General features: G+C 41.7%; 3 protein-coding genes and 1 long non-coding RNA gene across 5 annotated transcripts; 2 read left to right on the forward strand and 2 right to left on the reverse strand.

Annotated features, from left to right (window-relative positions):
• Positions 1-849: 849 nt before the first annotated feature.
• On the reverse strand, positions 850-2,801 carry LOC106569371 (uncharacterized). The gene is made up of 2 exons (XR_001320487.2): positions 1,252-2,801; positions 850-1,066 (listed from the first exon to the last, which is right to left on the reverse strand). It is a non-coding gene; the product is annotated as an uncharacterized lncRNA (long non-coding RNA).
• Positions 2,802-3,020: 219 nt separating this feature from the next.
• sdr39u1 (short chain dehydrogenase/reductase family 39U, member 1) lies at positions 3,021-8,064 on the forward strand. Its single transcript, NM_001139664.1, is given in 6 exon segments — positions 3,021-3,186; positions 3,937-4,043; positions 4,330-4,412; positions 6,978-7,099; positions 7,222-7,374; positions 7,523-8,064. Coding segments are annotated over 6 exon segments (909 nt in total). The 5' UTR covers positions 3,021-3,170; the 3' UTR covers positions 7,951-8,064.
• Positions 8,065-8,389: 325 nt separating this feature from the next.
• Positions 8,390-14,981, reverse strand: mettl17 (methyltransferase like 17). Its single transcript, XM_014140686.2, has 14 exons — positions 14,789-14,981; positions 14,448-14,589; positions 14,161-14,310; positions 13,902-13,989; positions 13,729-13,810; positions 10,197-10,270; positions 10,016-10,110; positions 9,856-9,926; positions 9,661-9,768; positions 9,492-9,560; positions 9,346-9,396; positions 9,157-9,249; positions 8,825-9,015; positions 8,390-8,740 (listed from the first exon to the last, which is right to left on the reverse strand). Exons 1-14 carry the CDS (start codon positions 14,855-14,857, stop codon positions 8,653-8,655), a joined length of 1,371 nt encoding a protein of 456 aa, XP_013996161.2. The 5' UTR covers positions 14,858-14,981; the 3' UTR covers positions 8,390-8,652.
• On the forward strand, positions 14,979-21,187 carry parp2 (poly (ADP-ribose) polymerase 2). Of its 2 annotated transcripts, XM_014140664.2 has the most exons (17): positions 14,979-15,244; positions 15,562-15,771; positions 15,851-16,018; positions 16,274-16,344; positions 16,982-17,032; positions 17,117-17,213; positions 17,297-17,372; positions 17,596-17,698; positions 18,047-18,194; positions 18,283-18,421; positions 18,513-18,576; positions 18,729-18,863; positions 19,016-19,143; positions 19,283-19,382; positions 19,484-19,582; positions 19,934-20,058; positions 20,267-21,187. In XM_014140664.2, exons 1-17 carry the CDS (start codon positions 15,169-15,171, stop codon positions 20,424-20,426), a joined length of 1,950 nt encoding a protein of 649 aa, XP_013996139.2. In that variant the 5' UTR covers positions 14,979-15,168; the 3' UTR covers positions 20,427-21,187. The 2 variants fall into 2 exon arrangements, with proteins under 2 accessions (XP_013996139.2, NP_001133790.1); NM_001140318.1 differs by lacking the exon at positions 14,979-15,244 and having other exon boundaries at positions 15,653-15,771.
• Positions 21,188-21,862: the final 675 nt, after the last annotated feature.

The following is a 21,862-nucleotide window of genomic DNA, read 5'->3' on the forward strand; positions in this document are numbered from 1 at the left end:
TTAAATTGCTCAAACAATGAATCATTGATCACAGCTACGTCGCACAAGTGGTATATACTACGCAACTGGATTTGCGCTCAAGGGCAAAATTCACCTTCTGCTACCATTTATGTCAAGCCGTCAAAGCATAGTTTGACGCATAGAGTGAATTATCGAACGAATGCGCCACACCGAACGCACTGCAAGTCAAACGCAGCGTTTCATTGTAAATTAAATGCTGGTGTACCAAAATGCAATGCGGTTGGTGTGTTCGAAGCACAAGGCCAACAACTCAAGTCGTCCAGTTACATAGCAAAATATTCACCACTAATAATATCGCATATATTACAAGACTTTAGAGAATATAAAGCAAGCATACTTCTAATGCAGTCAGTGGCTCCCGTGTGCCGCAGCAGTCTAAGGCACTGCATCGCTGGAGTCACCACTACTTTATCACAAGTCGTGATCGAGTCCCTATTGGCCCAGCGTCGTCCGGGTTAAGCTGTCATTGTAAATTTTGAACGTTCTTAACCGACTTGCGTAGTTAAATATGAAATTTCCTATGACCACGTAGTTTACCATTTCTACACCACTTGTCCATGTCTGCTAGTTGAAAGTAAGCACAGCTGAGTGACTTTAAAAAGGCATTATTCCACCTGTAGCCTAGACCATTACCCCTGATTCAGAGGGATTGGGTTAAATGCAGAAGCCATATTTCAGTTGAACATTGTTGCACAACTGACTAGGTATCCCTTTCCCCCCAGAAAAGAAAACATACCTAACCTTTGTTTACAGGTAACAGCTGAAGTAAAGGATGTAATTGTACTTACCACAACTGCCAATGACATTACATAAATTAAACAACAAGAGTCAACATTCACTGCATTTATTGAACACTTCCAAACAAGTAACATTTTGTACAATTTTGAACCAATTCGACAGTGCCTCAGACAAAACGCATCTGGTTAGCGACTGTTGAGTACATACGTAGTCAATAGATACATACATTTGACCTCAAACTAGATTACAGATCATCCAGGGGTTGAATGGAAGCGGTGATCATTCCTACAGTGGCAGTTCCCATTACCTAGTGGTAGACAGATGGAAACAGTAAATACAACACAGAATAAAGAGATTCTTCAACTACACCTTAATTTACTCAGCGCATGTGTATAATCACTAGGATTCAGGTGAAACACGGATCATGAAACAAACTCATCATAGTAAGGTTACTGAAATGCTGGTTTCAGGAGCAGAACATTTGATAGTTACCCGATTTTCCAGCAGAGCAAGGATTTTGATCTTTGATTCTCTAAAGTGACACAAACACGAGTCAGTTACCTATAGTCACATTTTCACAAGTGTTAAACGTTGACATTCAGTCTACCCAGTCAGTGCAGTGAATTTATAATCACGAGGTTCAGCTGAAACACGGACTCACATGCAAATCATCATTTTGGGTTTGACGACAACATTTGCAAGTGGTCACAGGTAAGTTACGTTAGCGATGTAATAGTAATTACCCAGGTAGCAAGCCAAATGGCTAGTCCTCTGAGCCAAATTCCCTAAAAAATAACGACGTTTAGAGATGCTGCCATCATGGTTCAAATGGAATACTAAACATCAAACTAGCGGCTGTAGAGTTCGTGCCCAATACCTGCTTACTGTCTATTTAAGGGCCTAAGGCACTCGAATTCGTGGTTAAAAATAACTTTAGATAGTTAGGCCCAATCCTCAGACACAAACAGTTAAGAAAACACTTATGAGATGCTTACCGTAGCCAAGGCCTTTGAATGGTCAGTTTATTGAACCAATTTTAATAAAAAATAAAAAAGACGGATAAAACTAAAATATCAAGATATTTTAGGCTAGCCTAACGCTAGCCTAGCAAGCTAGCCACCAAAATGACTTACCAGCCAACTGCTAGCAAATAATCCAAAACTGAGTTAGAATCAAATAACATTATCTAACAAAAACAGCTATTAAAAAATAACTAACTTAATATCAAATTTAATGAATTGGTAGCTTATGGCGAAATCAACCACATGTGCTGATGTCCTCTTGTCTTAAATAATATTCCTCGAACCGCAGTAGGTGAGAAAGACTGATTAAGGGGACTGGGGGCGCATTTATCGGTTTTACCACACCACGTGTTGTTGTGGGAAACACGCATGTTGCTTCCGGGTGTGGTATCTCCCCCCAAGACATGTCTTTATTTTAGTTCCGCGTGGAACGAATCAACGCTGAATACTTTAAGCCGCGAAAGATCAATCCCGAGTTTGACAAGATGTAATATAGAAATTGTCATGGTTCGCTATAATTTCCCCCTTCAATCTGGATATCTGAGAATACAACAAGTCACACTTTCTCAGAGGAAATAATTGACTTGGGTAGGAGCTCACCGGATGCTTGAGCTCATGTGCCTCTTTAAGAGCATTAGCTCAAAAGAATTATGGAGCTCCTGAACCTTAATGTAAACAATACCGGCACCCAAAATGAGTACCGGCACCTAGTTCAGTCCAAATCAATAATTTGGGATCAAACTATTATGTTGTTATAATACAAACAAAATGTTGTTATCATAATAAACATTTGTTCCATTAATCTGATATTGATTTATAATAGCCAATTGACTCACAAACCAATAACTGGCTAATAACTGATCTGGTATATCCATATTTTCTAAACATGCATTTTATGTCTAACATTTTTGCCATTTAGTTTTAAGTGTTGCTGGAAACACATAGCGTTTAAAAAAACTCCGCTTGTAAGCATAATACAATATAGTGATTGTATAATTGGATCGAAAGGACAGTAAGTTATTTTCCTTACCTCACAAAAATGGAGAAAGGCTCTGCCCAGTTTGGCATGTGACATGTCTACGAGAAACCGTTGTACAAGTTCTTCTGCGTATACTGTTGTTTTATATTTGACCTTCATTTAACTAGGCAAGTCAGCTAAGAACAAATTCTTACTTTCAATGACGGCATAGGAACAGGGTTAGGGCAGTTAACCAACTGCCTTGTTCAGGGGCAGAACGACAGATTTTAACCTTGTCAGCAACCTTTCGGTTACTAGTCCAACGCTCTAACCACTAGGCTACCGCCGCCCCTTGCAATTTTAGTTAGTGTACTGTGCACCTTCAACACATGAAAGCAGAATTCCAACCCTGGAACTAGAAATTGTGTGTTATGAGAGTGTTAATAGGTATGTATAAATCAGACATTTTTATTTTATTTAACTAGGCAAGTCAGTTACAATGACGGCCTAACGTTACCACTGATCTTCAATAGCGTAACGTTACTTGGCTACTTGTAACTGAGTGTTTGCTACATTGGACGTATACTATTAGCTAGTTATAGAAATCGTTATCAAACATGCATTCTGTGGTTCCAGTTCCATGTCATGTGTGCGGTAACTACGTCAGTTTTGCTAAGGACATTTCGTTCACATTTAAAAACCCTTATAAATGTAGCCAACTACCTTGTTTTGTAACTGAGCAAAGTGCGCATGCGCGTGAATATGACGTTTCTTTTAACAGTTATCTGTGTTGTTTGGTGAGCTAAGATTCTTATGCCTAGAGTAATTGCTGGTTGTTTATACAGGTTCAGAGTTTTATACATATTCTCATCCAAATTTCTAGCATAGTCTATGTTTTGGACTGTGAAAAATAAAATACACAATTAGTAACAGCAGTTTCCCTAATCTAATCTTGTGGTTGTCAAACCTGTTCCACGTATTTGATCTATTCCAGAGTTAGCATACCTGATTGAACTTGTCAACTAATTATCAAGCCCTTGACTAGGTGAATTAGGTGAGCTACTTCAGGGCTACAACAAAATTGTGAAACATCGCGAGGTCCCCAAAGAGATGTTTGAGAACCACTGATATAATCAATCATGCGAGCATGTACTTATCCTGGCTTGTAATATTCTCTCTGCCTTTTATTTTCATCAGGAGGAGGATCTGGGTTTGTGGGAAGAGAGCTGACTCGTTTACTCAAGAACAAAGGTCATGAAGTCACAATAATTTCTCGACAGCCAGGTCTGGGAAAGATCACATGGGTATGATTATGACCTCATTTTATAGCATAATTGTAATTAATTTTCCTTTAGTATTATAATACAAGTATTCCTCACTCCTACAGAGTAACCATTCTTCATATTCGCAACCATAACCATGATCTTTGTATGCACGAATGACTATAAGTCACTTTGGATAAAAGCATCTGCTAAATGGCATTTATTATTGAAGTTATCTATTGGAATCTTTAATGTTGACACCCAAACATAACACATGGTGTCACCTAATAAACAATAATTAAAAAGCTATCTCATGCCCTGTTTGCAGGGTGAATTGGAGTCTGGTGGCCTCCCACCATGTGAGGCTGCTGTCAATCTGTCTGGGGAGAATCTTATGAACCCACTGCGATGGTGAGCAATGGAGCCCTCATTTTAAGCCTTTTCCAAAAATGAAAGCAATTGTCTGAGGATGGTGCTGGACCATCAGATTTTATTTGTCACATGTGGCAAATGCAACGGTTGTAGACTGACGTGAAATGCTTGCTTACGAGCCCTTCCAAACTATACAGAGTAAAATACATGAGGAATAAAATACACAAGCATTAAGACATATACAGAGAGTACGAATACCAGATCAATGTGCAGGGGTAAGAGGGATTTGAGGTAGATATGTAAATAAAGTCAGGGTAAAGTGATTAGGTATCAGGATACAGTGAGGGGGGAAAAAGTATTTGATCCCCTGCTGATTTTGTACGTTTGCCCACTGACAAAGAAATTATCAGCCTATAATTTTAATGGTATTTGAACAGTGAGAGACAGAATAACAACAAAAAAATCCTGAAAAACGCATGTCAAAAATTTTATAAATTGATTTGAATTTTAATGAGGGAAATAAGTATTTGACCCCCTCTCAATCAGAAAGATTTCTGGCTCCCAGGTGTCTTTTATACAGGTAACGAGCTGAGATTAGGAGCACACTCTTAAAGGGAGTGCTCTTAATCTCAGCTTGTTACCTGTATAAAAGACACCTGTCCACAGAAGCAATCAATTAATCAGATTCCAAACTCTCCACCATGGCCAAGACCAAAGAGCTCTCCAAGGATGTCAGGGACAAGATTGTAGACCTACACAAGGCTGGAATGGGCTACAAGACCATCGCCAAGCAGCTTGGTGAGAAGGTGACAACAGTTGGTGCGATTATTTGCAAATGGAAGAAACACAAAATAACTGTCAATCTCCCTCGGCCTGGGGCTCCATGCAAAATCTCACCTCGTGGAGTTGCAATGATCATGAGAACGGTGAGGAATCAGCCCAGAACTAAACGGGAGGATCTTGTCAATGATCTCAAGGCAGCTGGGACCATAGTCACCAAGAAAACAATTGGTAACACACTATGCCGTGAAGGACTGAAATCCTGCAGCGCCCGCAAGGTCCCCCTGCTCAAGAAAGCACACATACATGCCCGTCTGAAGTTTGCCAATGAACATCTGAATGATTCAGAGGACAACTGGGTGAAAGTGTTGTGGTCAGATGAGACCAAAAAATAGCTCTTTGGCATCAACTCAACTCGCTGTGTTTGGAGGAGGAGGAATGCTTCTTATGACCCCACGAACACCATCCCCACCATCAAACATGGAGGTGGAAACATTATGCTTTGGGGGTGTTTTTCTGCTAAGGGGACAGGATAACTTCACCGCATCAAAGGGACTATGGACGGGGCCATGTACCGTCACATCTTGGGTGAGAACCTCCTTCCCTCAGCCAGGGCATTGGAAATGGGTCGTGGATGGGTTTTCCAGCATGACAATGACCCAAAACACACGGCCAAGGCAACAAAGGAGTGGCTCAAGAAGAAGCACATTAAGGTCCTGGAGTGGCCTAGCCAGTCTCCAGACCTTAATCCCATAGAAAATCTGTGGAGGGAGCTGAAGGTTCGAGTTGCCAAACGTCACTTGGAGAAGATCTGCAAAGAGGAGTGGGACAAAATCCCTCCTGAGATGTGTGCAAACCTGGTGGCCAACTACAAGAAACGTCTGACCTCTGTGATTGCCAACAAGGGTTTTGCCACTAAGTCATGTTTTGCAGAGGGGTCAAATACTTATTTCCCTCATTAAAATGCAAATCATTTTATAACATTTTTTTACATGCGTTTTTCTGGAATTTTTTTTGTTATTTTGTCTCTCACTGTTCAAATAAACCTACCATTAAAATTATAGACTGATCATTTCTTTGTCAGTGGGCAAACGTACAAAATCAGCAGGGGATCAAATACTTTCCCCCCTCACTGTAGATAATAATAACAGTAAAAATAAAGAACAGCGTAGCAGCTGCATATGATGAGTGTGTGAGTGTGTTGTGTCGGTGTGTGAGTGCGTATATATAGTCTTGTGAGTGTGCATAGTCATTGCAAGATTGGGCCAACGTAGAGTCCTTGTAACCATTTAATTAACTATTTAGCAGTCTTGTGGCTAATTAGCTGTCTTGTGGCTTGGGGATAGAAGCTGTCTCGGAGCCTGTTGGTTCGAGAGCCGATGCTCCGGAACCATTTGCTGGACGGTAGCAGAGTGAACAGTCTTTGGCTTGGGTGCCTGAAGTCTTTGGCAATTTTTTGGGCCTTCCTCTGACACCACCTGATAGAGAGGTCCTGGATTTCAGGGAGCTCGGCCCCAGTGATGTACTGGGCCGTCTGCACCACCCTCTGTAGCGATTTGCGGTCGAGGGTGGTGCATTTGCCATAAAAAGTGGTGATGTAGCGAGTCAATATGCTCTCTGGTGCAGCTGTAGAACTTGAGGATCCGAGGCCCTATCTGACATAAAAAGAAAAGGGGACAGTTTGATGAAAACGCTTTAAATACAGGTTAATATCCATCATGGACTGGACTCTTTCCATACCACTCTTTGCCTCCCTCTCTCTCTTTTCTTTTTATGTTTGTCCCTCTCAACCCCACTGGTTCTCCCTCCTCCATGTTGGTACAGGTGGAATGAGGGTTATAGGAAGGATCTGTTCTCCAGTCGGGTTGACACAACCACAATTCTGGCTCAAGCCATTGCTGGGTCTCCCAGTCCCCCTCATGCTTGGGTCCTTGTCACAGGTGTAGGTAAGTATCCTAGGTTCCTTGCATAAAGTTTCAATGACACTTAAAGCATCCTTAGATAGTCACAAAAAATATTACAATATTCTTACCATAATTGTTGGTTTGTTTTTGTCTCTTCCCCACAGCATGTTATAAACCCAGTCTAACAGCTCAGTACACAGAAGACAGTGAGTGGACGCCATTTGACCTCCTGTCAAGACTGGTGAAGGAATGGGAGTTGGCGGGGCGTCTTCCTGAAAACATTGCACAGAATACCAGACAAGTAGTAATCAGACCAGGTGAGTACTATACATTTACTATCAGAGTGTGTGTATGTGTGTTAGATACAACTGGACAATGTTAATATGAATACGGTCCTTTGAATGAGATGGCAGTCTTTTGTGATTTCACCACTGATACCCCTGCTCTACTGCCTTCCTCCAACAGGGGTAGTACTGGGTCGTGATGGTGGTGCCATGAAGCAGATGATGACTCCTTTCTGGTTAGGCCTTGGAGGCACGTTGGGGTCTGGCAGACAACCATTCCCCTGGATCCATGTCTCTGACCTGGCTGGAATCATCGCTCATGCCATGGAGCCCTCTCCCGACACCCCCTCTGCTGTCCCTCAAGTGTTTAATGGTGTCGCCCCAGCACTGAACACCAATTACGAGTTCACCAAAGAGCTGGGCCGGGTTCTGAGGAGACCCACTGTCTTCCCTGTGCCTGGATTTGTCATTGATGCCCTAATGGGTTCAGAGAGAGCCATAGTGCTAACCCAGGGTCAGAAAGTAGAACCCAAGAGGACTCTGGAGTCAGGCTTTCAGTACCAGTACCCAGACCTGAGCTCTGCCCTGAAGGAGATTGTTGGGAGCTAGATGTGAAACAGGAGATGTCAAGAGACTGAAGAGATTAGATTTTGTAATGTGAGAGAACTTCACTGATGTGAGCTTTTTTCCTGAATAAATATGAGATGGACCCTGTCTTTCAAAGAAAGTGTCCAGTGTCCACTGCAAGAAAGGAATATGTACATATATATATATATATATATATATATATACACACACACAATCTTCTACACGTTAGCCAATAGTGCATTCTCAGCCTAGAGCTTTCTGTGACCTCAGAATGTAACTCACTGGAAGTAAGTGTATTAGTTACATGATTTGAGCACTTGAACTTCAGTTTTATTTACAATGTAAATATGTTATTCCCCATTACAGGAAACAACATGCAATTTATGGACTGGGGTGAGCGGAGGTTCTGCTCAAAGTATGATGAATGTGATTGGCACTTATTCACTTAGTAAACACAGGATTTAACAAATCATACGCTTTTATTGCCGTGTCCTTGACAGTCATATACTGAACAATGTTCACATTAACAATCTCCACCACAGACCCTTTTAGAAGGAGAGTTGCGCTTTAATCAATTTTGGTGTTACATGTCAGTTATCCTCAGCCTGATGATGTCAACCTGTTTTTGATCAGTCTATGAAGGGAACAGTTGATTTCACAGCACCAGGAAGGATGACCTTGGAGGGTGTTTCTATCTCGTTCATTCATAATGGCACTGACTGGTCAGTCTAAATTACTTGAGTCATCCTCTGGCTGAATGATTGGCAGTTGATCTCCCCAATCACTACTCCGGGCACAGCGATACACGTCTCTGTGGAAAGGATACAATCAGTCATGTATGCAGTTTAACTTGGACAGTGGAAGTGTAATGATGCTAGTTGAGGATTCAACGTACCTGCCATGTCGATGGGCTGTCACCACAACCCGTTTAATCTCTCCACTAGAGCAGCAGACCTGACAGTGAACATGTCTCGGCCTGCGCAGCACTGGTGCTGTGAGCCTGGCCCAGTCCAGCCCCTCTCCACCTGCCCAGTCTGTTCTTGACAGAACCAGGTAGCTGAACCTCTCGGTCAGTCGGTCTGGAGCCTGTGAAAGAAAGAACAGGACTAAGAATAGGACAGGCCAGATTAACTTGCATTCATTGTTGTGCCAACTATCTCATGAACACATGGTCAAGTAGGCCAACAACCAGAAAATACAGTCAGATCTTTCAGAATGATCTCTTACCCCAGGTAAAGGGAGTGGGCTGTAGGCTTGAGAGAAGTTGCAGGGTACTAAGGGCAGTTGGAACAGCTTGGGACAAGGTGATTCATGAGGACACTCAAAACAAAGCAGACAAAAAAAACACATGGGTGAAATAAACTGGCGAATGAGACAATGTGGTTCATGTAAGGTGGTTCATGTATAATAACATACTGGGGCGAACACTGATGGTCTTCTAGGGTCATGGGCTGCTCTTTCTTGTTTCTGGGATTAGAGTAATAAAGGTATCATACTTTCAATGACTCATGTATTTAGATATTAAAAGCAGGTGACTATAGTATAGGTAGTGAGAGTGAGACCTTAAGTAGTATGTCTCTGGCATCCATAAGTATTTGGTGGCCCTCTTTGGTCCCATTTTCTACCAGCACCTACAACAAGAGCAGAGTTCAAAGAAAAGAGGTTGGGGTGATTCAAGGTAATATTACTTATTGTATAATGGACGGGGTTTGAGGGAACATTTTCACCAACCAGATAAGAGCTGGTCTTTCTCCACAAAGTGAGTATGGCATCTTCCCTCTCCTTTTGACTGGCCAATTCTGACAGAGAAAAGGCCCCCACCACCAGATCAAATTGCACCTGAAAGTATAACACCGCATCATCACTAATGCCATCACATTGTTAGTCTTGCACATAACTAGACACATTGAAGGTAACTAGACTAACCTTAGGGGAGACAGGAAGGAACTGACGGAAGTATACTTGTTTGATGACAGGCTCATCTTTTTCGCTGCTGCCTGCTCAACAAAGAACAGTATAATGATTTTGTAATTCTCTGTCTCGCTCCCTGTACATTGACATGAATGACTGGAGGTGCATACTGTACCTCTGAGAAGGCGATCTGCTATAGTGTTCATTGCCCCAGAATTGTCGACACACACCATCTCCTTCAACGTATCACCCCAAAATGAGTGTGATGCCCTGGGAGAAAAGGAAGGGGAATCTTAAATGTGAAGTCTCACTGCACAGACAGACAACTGAAATGATGTTATTGTTCTGATCCTCACCAGACAGCTGTTCCTAATCCTGAACCAAAGTCCAAGAGAGAATGAGGGGAGAAGGAGGAATCTCTTTTCTTTATCTGGAAAGAGTGATGAAAAAAAAGTGAGAGAGGGTCATGCAATGGTCCCACTCAGGGGCGGAAATCCCGGGGGGGACGGGGGGGACACGACCCCCCCCATCCTGGGAAAAATATGATTTGTCCCCCCCAATATATCACTGAAACATAACTATGTAATTTAAATAATATTAATAATACGCAATGAAAGCAATTGTGCTGATTATAGACACTTAATAGCGCGTTTTTAAGTTTCAAAAGATTGCGACACCCCCACCCTTTGCCTCACAATGGTTTGATCCACTGCCAGTTCCTTAGCTTGCTCTGTAACAGAGAGGTCGTATCTACTGTCTGAAAGGCACTCAATGAACGTAACTGACGTGAGGTTAGCCAGTCAATCGCGCACACACACTAGCTGAATATGCAGAGGTAGCGCGCAAATATTAACTATTAAGCTAGCTAGTACCTATTCCATTTATGTGGCCTCGTCAAAGATGGAATCTTTGCTATCGTCAATTTATTCCGAAATCAGCATGCAGATGATGTAAGTTAGTGCTTCAAAGTCCCTGTGATAAGGTTAGCGATAAACTGAAATCCAAACTGAACAGGTTCTAATTTTAAGACAATGGTCTTAAATATATTTAATGGTCTCGTTGCAAAAGCTAAATTGTCGCAAGGGAACTTTTATTTATTTTATTTCAACTTTATTTAACTCGGGTAACAAAGATTATAGCAAACACCACTGAAACGGAATTGGTGCTCACTAGCTTTGCAAATTCAGCTATTGTTGGAAGCCAGCCAATATGAAACAAACTATTAAAATTACAAAAGGTTGCAGCATATGTTGTGTAAATGGTGAACTCATACAGCTGTCAACTCTTGTCATTTTAATCCGTTTCACATTTGCTAGCTACCTTTTAGATCGAAGTCCATATAGAATGATAGAAGATAAGATGATAGAAGCCCATCTCCTACTGTAAATAACCTACACACTGTGTGTGTGTGTAGCCAGCCAGCCAGCCAGGTAGAAAAATGGCAGAAAAATAAAAGACGGACATCAGAGTATTTTTCACTACACCAAAACGCAAAGTAAGAACCCTAGTAGCCTAATATCTCAAAGACTAGTTGATAAAATGTTCATAAGAAAGAAGTGAAATGCTAATAGAAATGTTTCACATTGATGTCATTAGGCAGAGCAGGCAACAGATGGCACACAGACAGCAGAGTTGGGGACAGATATGCAGGGACAGACTGGCAGAGACAGGGAGTCTCAGGTAAGTTTGTTGAGTCTTTGTTTGGCAACATTATGAAAGGTTCTAATTTTTTTGTTATCTTGTAAAATAGGGACATAATTGGAAAATGCCATAGATACCCCCACTCTCAACTTAAACTGGTGACTGAACTAAGATTTGTTTAAGGCAATGGTATTGCTGTTTTGATTAATTGTGTAGTTTTGGGTACCGGTAGTTAGGAGTACAGAATGAAATTCTGAACATCATGGCCAATACAGTCATTCAAGGCATTGCAGCTGAGATTAGGTCTCTTCCGATTGTACAATTTTCAGTAATTGTTGATGGTAATCAAGATGTCTCTGGTGCTGAACAGGAGAGTGTCTGCCTGCGTTATGTTGACCATGACCTTGTCCCTCACAAGGAGTTTATTGGGCTATACAGGGTGTCGGAGACAACAGGCGAGGGCATTGCGAAAGTGGCAACTGATGTGTTGTTGAGGCTCAATTTGCCCATGTCTGGCTTACGTGGGCAGAGCTACGATGGTGACTCTAAACATGGCAGGAAAATACACAGGTGCACAGGCAATTGTGAGGAGGCAGCAGCCATTAGCCCTCTATGTGCATTGTGGAGCACACTGTGTAATCTGATTACACAGGCTGGCTGCACAGCCTCCCCACTGATCCGGGATTCCCTTTCTTGGGTCCATCAGTTAGGTGTCCTCTATGGCCAGTCAGGAAAGTTTAAGAGCATGTTTGAATCAATTGCCACGTCCAAAGATACAAATCTGACCACCCTGAAACCCCTATGTCCAACGAGGTGGACTGTGCGGAATACTGCTATTAGAGCTGTGCTAGGGCAGTATGAGCGGGTACTAAGCAGCCTAGAGGAGATGGCAACAACTGCATCCAAGACAGCTTCAACCGCCAGTGGCTTATTCGAGCACTTCAGCAAAGGCAAGACTGTGTTGGGCCTCACACTTGCCTCTGCTGTTCTTGGAGAGCTTGAATGTCTAAACATTTCACTGCAGAAGAAAACTCAGACTGTCTCTGGTATGCAGGCTGCAGTCGAGTGTGTGTGGTCATCTCTTAGGGGCAAGAGAAATGACGAAAGCTACCTTGCACTGTATGAGAAAGCAACAACATTGATTGACTCTATTGAATCCATTGAGACACACTCAAGACGATTTGCTGGCAAAGCAGTGGATCACTATAGGGCAGAATTTTTTTGTGTTGGATGGTGTGGAGGTTCAGTTTGGCGACCGTTCTGACCAGGACAGTCTAAACGTCCTGCAAAAGTTGGAAAGAGCGCTTCTCACGGGGGAGTTGGATGAGTCTCTAGATCAGTACCCAGAGCTAAACATAGATTCTCTTTCAGTGCAGATCCCTCTCTTTCACAACAAATACCCCTGTAGCAGCAGTGGAGAGGCAGCAGAGGTCCTCAGGAGGCTTTAGTACATGACAGTACACTTACTAATTATTTATTTCATGTTATTTTATTTAAAATGTCATACTTTGTGTGACATACTTGTCCATAGCTGCTGTTTGAAGAGTTGAGACACAGACTGAAGGATATTTTGGTTGATTTATTTGGGTTATTCATTGAAGTAGTTATTTTGCTTTTAGAACTGTACTTATTTTTAGCTTTTTGTTCTTGTAAAGCTATTGTAGTAGACTCAGGCCAGTGGCACATATTTAATGACTTTATAAATGTATCAGAAAAAGTAAAATTAAAAGGTCAATTCAATACGGAGAAACACTTTGTGATGTTACTCAATGGAGATTATTTTAGACGAGATCACACCATGTTCATAGTATTTACGAAAACTGCACCCATACAGTGTACAGTACCATTGCCACCTACTGGCTTTTCTTGGTATTGCTGGTTGTAAATACAAATACCTGCAGACATACTGGACTGATAAGGAACACTGCTATAACTATTATTAGTAGTAGTATTATGATGATTTAAACATTTGAACAAGTTGGGACAACCCTTCTGTTAACTACTGTACCTATCAATTATCCAGTAGTAGTAAGTATGGTTCCTCAATATACATTTAACATATTACAACGTAGGCTATGTGTTACAGCACTACTTTTGGTGTCCCCCTCAAGAATTGCTCTTGAAAATTTAATGTAATTGTCCCCTCCAAAGTTGATGTCAGATTTTCGCCCCTGGTCCCACTGTTGGCAAGAGGGGATCAGACTGTATATAAAGCATGTTTGTATGTGGTAAGACTGATTACTTTACCTCATTTAGAACTCTTTTCACTGCAGCGTAGCCACCTGCCAGCTTAGCAACCATGTACACCACACCCAACTCTTCATCATACCTAGGACAGAGAGACAGAAATATTAAGTTACATGCTACTTTAAGCTTACCATGCAGAGATGAACATAGTTGAGGAAAACACACAGAGCTACCTCATAGGGGACCAGTGGTATGTTGTCTTCCTGAGATCGGACAGCACTTTCTTTGTGATTTGGGTCTCCAGCAGTTGAAGATCTACATCTTTAATAAAAACAGACGTTAATTTCACACTACCACATGTTCTCCATCTTGAACAAGACACTTTCCTGGAAGTCGTTCATCCAGTTCACCTTTCCCTCACTCCCAACATTCCATATTGCCAATCTCTGCCCCTCTCTTTCTTTTAACATCCATTTGTATTAAATCTGTCACCTCCACCCTTCTCTTTTGTCTTCTCCCACAGATTCTTCTCCAGGGCCATGGCTCTTTCCCTCAGTGTTACATCCTCAGGTGCTCTCTTCCTGCTCCACAGGAAGTTGGTGAGACTGCGTGCTTTGCCAACCAACCCACTCACTTCTGTGCCTGCAAGTTGGGAGGATAAAAGACTAGAATAACACTGTCACTAAATGGTAACACTGTCTCGTGATATTGTATTACTCAAAATAAATATCATGGCAAGAAGTAAATCTATTGAGATATGGACGTCAAATATCCTCTACCATGAATGATAGCTTGTGCTGCTTTCTGGAGTTCATCTGGCAGGCGCAGTGTCTTCAAATTTGTCACTCCTGGGTGTTTCCTGTGGGGAGCACCTTTTAGGAAGTCTGCGTGGGATTGGGGATGCACTTCTGCACTTAATGCCTATGGGTAAAGACAAGTTATTCGAGACATAACTGACATTAACATTCTCAATATTATTATTCCCAACCTATGAATAAGGATGGTCAGTCTTCAATTAGACTTTAAGGTCACAAAAAATTAAGGATGGAACATAGAAGAAAAGGGCACATTTGAGAGAATGGCTCAATGACAGGGCGAGAAGAGCAAAAACAAGACATACTCTGTACATTATCCTCACAGCAACCACCCTTTGATAAAGGACACGCGCACCATAAGCTCGAAAAGCCATATCTTCGTTTTAACAATCCCAAATGTCTACATGGAATAGTAGCTATACTAAATAGCTAGCTATTAGCTACCTAGCTGACACAACAAGCGAAGCGATCACGTGTGCGTTTACCAAATACTTCCGCCTAGGAAAACGCTAAGGCGGAACCTTTATTGCCGAGTTAATCCACAGTGTATCTCAACAGAGGCACTAGCTGGTTGGGTGATTTCCTGCGTTGACCACTTTCTAGTCTGCATCTGTCTAAATTCTTTAAGTGTTCTTAGATCCAAAAAAACGTTCTTATTTGGCAAGTGACACAAACATTGTAAAACATGAGACGCACAAGAAGCTCCAGGAACACATCTCAAGATGTAGCATCAGAAAATGGAGAGACTCCGCCAAAGACAGGTTAGTGCTTGCTAGCAAGCTAACGTTAGCTTTGTTGTTAGCTGGCTCAAGGTAATGTTAGCTGGCTAGCTAGCTACGCTTCGGTTGCGTGTAACGTTAATTAGCCACTAACAAAGTACTGACAGGAGCTGATAACTATTCTGCTTTTATAAAAACTTGTTGAAAAGTTTGCTTGACTCAAAGTCTGTTGTGACATTGATTTGCTATAAAGCTTTATAGCTCTCTGTTCGACTGAAACAAAGCTATGCAAAAACGTGTATGTCTAGTCTACATCATCTGTTGCGTTGTATTTATCTCTGTGACTGTTCTCTCCTCAGTGTGGCAGTGGAAGGGGGATGAGGGTCAGTGGGAGCCATACCCACCATCAGCATGTGCCCAGCTAGACTCAGCCCTCAGCTCTGGAGACACCACGGTCTCACTGACGTTTGGTTCTGGGGCAGCATATGATGTAGACTTGAAGAAGATGGTCCAGGTCAACACAGTAACCAAGTACAAGAGGAAAATACGCTCTCACACACTGAAACCAGGTCAGTTGGCAATGTGGATATAACATGTGTATGTATGTGTGTTACCTACAACAAACCAACACATGCTATCCCCCTGTAGAGAGTTTAAATGGAGGAGATGCAGTGGATTTAACCCAACAAGATGCGAGTCCAGTCCAGATTAAAGTGGAGGAAATGGAGGAGCAGCCAATTGCCAAGAAGAAGCGGGGTGAGGGAAGGAGCCAGAAGAAAAGTAAAGTGATGCCCGTGGATGAAACAGAAAGCAAAGGTTCCAGCATTTCCTTCCATTTTTATAATTTAAATGTGTTGTCTAAAGTGCTTTCAATGTTATAAATACCCATGATTTTAGGACATGGACATGGAATCTATTTATGTTCATGTGTGATACAGTAATGTAAGGGGTTGTCAATTACTGTATACTGATGGCGCTTTGTAATGTGTTCATGTTCTCTTAATAACTGTGGTTAATGTCAGACGTCTTTTTGACGTGTTGTGTATTAACGGTGCTGTTTATGTTGTGCAGAGATTGTGAAGACTGTGGTCATGAAAGGAAAGGCTCCAGTTGATTCAGAATGCAAAGCCAAAGCCGGCAAGGTACAGTACACTGTTTTTGTTTTTAGACTGGCAACTGAAACGTAATCTTATGATGCTCACCCCTCGTCGTGGTTTTGTCACCTAGACGTCTGTGAGCTTTTTTAAGACAAGCTTTGGTCACAGTTCTCAATGTGGAGTTTCTGTTTGAAAGTGTTTTAGTCACATGCCTCTGACACAATCTACCATGTATGCCCAAAATCGAGAAAAATTTACTAGGGTCTGGTTTCAATGATGGGACACCATTTGTAACTTTCAATAAGGGAAGAAAATATGTTCCGGGTGGGTCCTCCTCAGACAGACGACTATCCCAACAAGTAACGAGGCAGACATGTCAGAATGGCGTGATTCAAAACCAAAGTTTGCAGGCAAAACCATTGCAGTGTTTTAGTGAAGGTAGTTGTTGCAAACTAGCCACTTGCGAAATGCACTCATTAAAAATAATCTCCATTGATCTCCATCGGGCTAGCTACTATTTCGTATTTTATTCAAGCGGATAAAGTAGTGATGTAGGCAGTGACGTAGTTCCTCTATGCCAAAACAGTCCATAATTGAAACCAGCCTAGTCTCTGTTGCCTAGGGTTGTGTATTCCAGACTATTCCCTTCTCACCAATTCTAAACCCTCTCTTTTTCTCACAGGCCCATGTCTACAGTGAAGGAAATGACGTATATGATGTAATGTTAAACCAGGTAAAAACATAACGACATAGTAACTACATAAGTGTATTTGCTAAATGATTTTGTAAGGGAGATGTTTTGTTTGTTGTTTCACAGACAAATCTTCAGTTCAACAACAACAAATTTTTCCTGATCCAGCTACTTCAGGATGACGGTGTCAAGGCCTACAGTGTGTGGTTTAGATGGGGACGAGGTGGGTTCATGTCTTTGTTTTCCCAAATGATTTGTCATATTGGGAAGTAGTGTTTTCTAACACATGGTGCCATCTCTCTTTAGTTGGTAAGGTTGGACAGAACAATCTAGTTTCCTGTGGTGGAGATCTTCTTCAAGCCAAAGATCTCTTCAAGAAAAAGTGAGTGGGGGGGGGTGTGTGTGTGTGTGTGTGTGTGTGTGTGTGTGTGTGTGTGTGTGTGTGTGTGTGTGTGTGTGTGTGTGTGTGTGTGTGTGTGTGTGTGTGTGTGTATGATGGGAGTTGAGTGATATTGGGTGTTTGAATGAGTGGGGAAAAAATATCCACTTTTGAACTAAGTGAATATTGCTAAGAGGATAATGTATTCATTTGTGTTTTGATGTAGATTTCTGGATAAGACCAAGAACGAGTGGGAACACCGGGCAAACTTTGAGAAGGTGGCAGGAAAATATGACATGGTGTTTATGGACTACAGTACCAATGGAAAGGCAAGGAATAAATAATCTCAGACTTTCCTCATATCGTCAGTGTTTTATCTCTCAATCAAATCAAATGTTATTGGTCACATACACATGGTTAGCAGATGTTAATGCAAGTGTAGCGAAATGCTTGTGCTTCTAGTTCCGACCGTGCAGTAATATCTAACAAGTAATCTAACAATTTCTGAACAACTACCTTATACACACAAGTGTGAAATCATCTACATATCCCCCTGTTCTGCATTCATTAATTCTCCATTCCATATCTTCTCTCCCACCCCTCTGACCTTAATGGTCCACTGTTCTCCAGCTTCAGGCAGGTGACTCTGTGCCTAACCAGTGTTCCTCCTTTTCCAGGAAGAGCCCCCGCTTGCAGCACTGTCCCAGAGAAAGCCCTCCAAGCTGGATGTGAAGGTCCAGTCCCTTCTTGAACTGATCTGTGACATCAAGGCCATGGAGGAATGTGTGCTGGAGATGAAGTTTGACACCCGAAAAGCTCCTCTCGGTGCGTATGTGTAACAGTCAAAATAACTGACAAAGTAAATGTGACATTGTTTTTGTAACTTTTCATTGCGGTTGTTTTTTCTCTGTAGGCAAGCTTACAACAGAGCAGATCCGTGCAGGTTACTCAGCCCTGAAGAAGATTGAGGAGTGTGTGAAGAGAAAGGGAAGCAGCCGCGAGCTACAGGAGGCATGCAACCAGTTCTACACACGCATCCCCCATGACTTTGGGTCAGTAATGAATGTCCTGTATTTCAAGCTGCTCTATCCACTGGCATGTGTCCATTCATGGTAAATAACAATTTTATTATATTTTTCCCAGGTTGCGAACTCCCCCAATAATCCGCTCAGAAGAGGAGCTGAAGGAAAAAATTGCCTTATTAGAAGTGAGCATGACTTATTTGAGTACTGTATTTTCTGTTACCTGCAGATCCTACCATTCAATAACATTTTATTACAAATTGAAATTGCTGGATGTTGGTTTGGTATGGAATCACGTCGTTTGCAGTCTGTTTGACAGTGTGTTGTCTATCTCCAGGCACTGAGTGACATCCAGATAGCAGTGAAGATGGTCCAGTCCAGTGCCTACGGTGATGAGCATCCTTTGGACAGACAGTACAACGCCCTCCAGTGCCAGCTACAGCCACTGTCCTCTTGTAGCCAAGAGTATCAGGTGAGCACCTGTGCTTTGGTTGAGTTTACTCAAAGTATGTACATGTGTAGTTTAGAGGTCTGTTACAGCTGGGTTGGAACAAAAGCCTGCATAAATTGATCAGGTAGGGAGTCTCTTCCTTCCACTGCTCAATTGTTGTTCTCTCTCTGAAGGTGATTGAGAGATATCTTCAGACAACCCATGCTCCCACTCACTCTGACTTCAACATGACTGTTCTAGACATCTTCTCTGTGGACAGGGAGGGGGAGAAGAATGGCTTCCTCTCAAAACTACACAACAGGTACCTCATGTTTTATTGTCTGCTTACACAGGCTGTCCGGTGCCACTTTAAAAGGGCTTTTAAAATAAAGATGGTACCCGTGGTGAATGGTTCTCCTTCAGGGTGTGTTCTGCATTGTTATTGTGTGTGTCTCCCTCAGGATGCTGCTGTGGCATGGCTCTCGTCTGTCTAACTGGGTTGGAATCCTCAGCCAGGGCCTCAGAGTGGCCCCTCCAGAGGCTCCTGTCACTGGATACATGGTGAGTGAGATTGTGTGTGAGAGAGAGAATATGACTGAAATGAAATGGCACATGTTCACCTGCTGCATAACAGGGCGATGACAACTGTTTCTTTCTCCTAGTTTGGGAAAGGTATTTACTTTGCTGACATGTCATCGAAAAGTGCCAACTACTGCTTTGCCAATCAACGCAACAAAACTGGACTCCTACTGCTGAGCGAGGTGTGAGATTTGTAGTTATATTTTTTTCCTCTACACAAATGCATTGTTTCCAACTTGAGAATAACCCTTCTGGAAATGATCTAATCCATATGAAAGTGTTTGTTTCCATACACCTGCTATTTTTCATTTGATTTATTAGGATCCCCATTAGCTGATGGCGACAGCTAGTCTTACTGGGATCCAACACATAATGAAAAAAACATTACAATTTACATACATGTTAAAAAAATATATATATATATATGTGTGTGTGTGTGTGTGTGTGTGTGTGTGTGTGTGTGTGTGTGTGATGCAATTCGATGTGCGTTACTTGGTAACAAGTCGTCTGTTTATTCATTGTCTTGGTAACAGGTTGCCCTGGGTGACAGTAACGAGCTGTTAGCAGCTGACTACAAGGCTGCCAAACTACTTGCAGGGAAACACAGCACCAAGGGCCTTGGACAGACAAGCCCAGACCCCAGGAACGCTGTCACATTGTGAGTTTCTCTCCCTTTCACTCACTGTAAATGTTTGGTTTGTTGGTTTACTCTAACACAGATGAGTTATAAAAAACTGAGACATTTCTGGTAGTTTTACTTGAACCTGAATCAAGATTTCCGTCATACATGTTGTATATGACTCGCTTGAATCTTCCATTGTTCACTATTGTCTCCTCGCTCTCTTTCTGTTCTGTGATTCTCTCAGGGATGGAGTGACAGTCCCCATGGGGCCTGGAATGAAGACTGGGGTGGGAGCAGGTGGTGGCTACTCCCTCCTCTACAACGAGTTCATTGTCTATAACCCTGCCCAGACCCACATGAGGTATTTACTAAGAGTTCAGTTTAACTATTCCTCGCTGTGGTGAGACAGGGATATACTGTAAAGACGTGTGTAGCAAAAAGAGACATTAACACATTAACTAAACTGTCGCATAATAATAATTTGGGGGGTGCTTATATTTGTCCTGTTACACACAAGTGTGTAATGGAAATGCCTTTCTTAAGGGCACAGCAACAGATTTTTTTTGTTATTCTTTCGATTACTGACCCAACGCTTCAACCTCGAGGCTATCTGCCGCCCTTAAGCTTAAGTGGTGGTTATGAAAAAGGAAGAGTAGACCCAGAGAAATTCAGATAAAAAAAATGTAACTCATGAAACGATCCCTAAGGGGTTAATGTCTGTGGTGTTGAGGCTGTATTACTCCCAATAGCTTTATTTCAAAGCCTCGCATTGTATGATGTCCATAAGAGGGCAGCAACAATTAACATGGGTTAAATTTATACATCTGTTGCATTCCACACATTTTTTGAAGTACAGTGGATGATGTGAGTGTTTAAGTGATACAGCTTGTTTAGACATCAGCACAGATTTTGTTTTATGTTGTCAAATGTCACCCTGAGTGTGTCTTTCTAATGTAAAACAAAATAATAAAAATGCATGAATTGAAGGTTGTTTTATATATAAGCTATTGCTATAACTGTATCACCACATGTTAAACACAAAACTGATTTTATTGATAACAAAAACATGAAAAGTAAGTCTGTAAGAGCGAGAGATATCACTCATCAAATATGTATGTCCAGGGGTTTCCATGTAAAACGAAATAAAGACTGTTTTCATTGTGAACAGGGGTTTTGTATGTGTGTTTGGAGTAGAGCTGGCACGATAAACCGAAAGTTATCGGCACCAACCATACTGATCACTTATCCAGGGCCAGATTAACAAGTCATAGGCCTTAGGCTTTTTTTTTATATGGGGGGGTGTAACTCAGTCGTGATCTCAATTTACTGTTGAGAGTTAAAATAGTACGATACACAGGGTGCAATTTCAAAATATGAAATGCTTACTTTCAAGCCCTTAACCAACAATGCAGTTCAAGAAATAGAGTTAAGAAAATACTTATTAAATAAACTAAAGTAACACAATAAAATAACAATAACATGGCTATATACAGAGGGGCAGTGTTTCTCTTATGTCAGTCAATAGCTAGGTTTCCAATTGGTGACAGATTTTCATGTGAATATACTAAAATACGCATAAAAACAATATGCACATTTTCCCACCAGAGATGTTACATTCTAATTGACTTGTTGCGGATAAAAGGATGTGTGTGATGACGTAGTGCACGTAAAAATATATTTTGCTTTTAAATTCCCATGTACCGAATAAAAAAATAAAAAATACTGGTTAAATGGGTTTCCATCGCATTTTCAACTCTACTGATGGTTCTGTCACAAAAAATGTATGTAGAATATGTGCGATCTGGCCAACAGCTCACATATAGTGCCTTTAGAAATTATT

Source organism: Salmo salar, chromosome ssa14, assembly GCF_905237065.1.
Source record: "Salmo salar chromosome ssa14, Ssal_v3.1, whole genome shotgun sequence".
In the NCBI taxonomy this organism is placed as follows: Eukaryota; Metazoa; Chordata; class Actinopteri; order Salmoniformes; family Salmonidae; genus Salmo; species Salmo salar.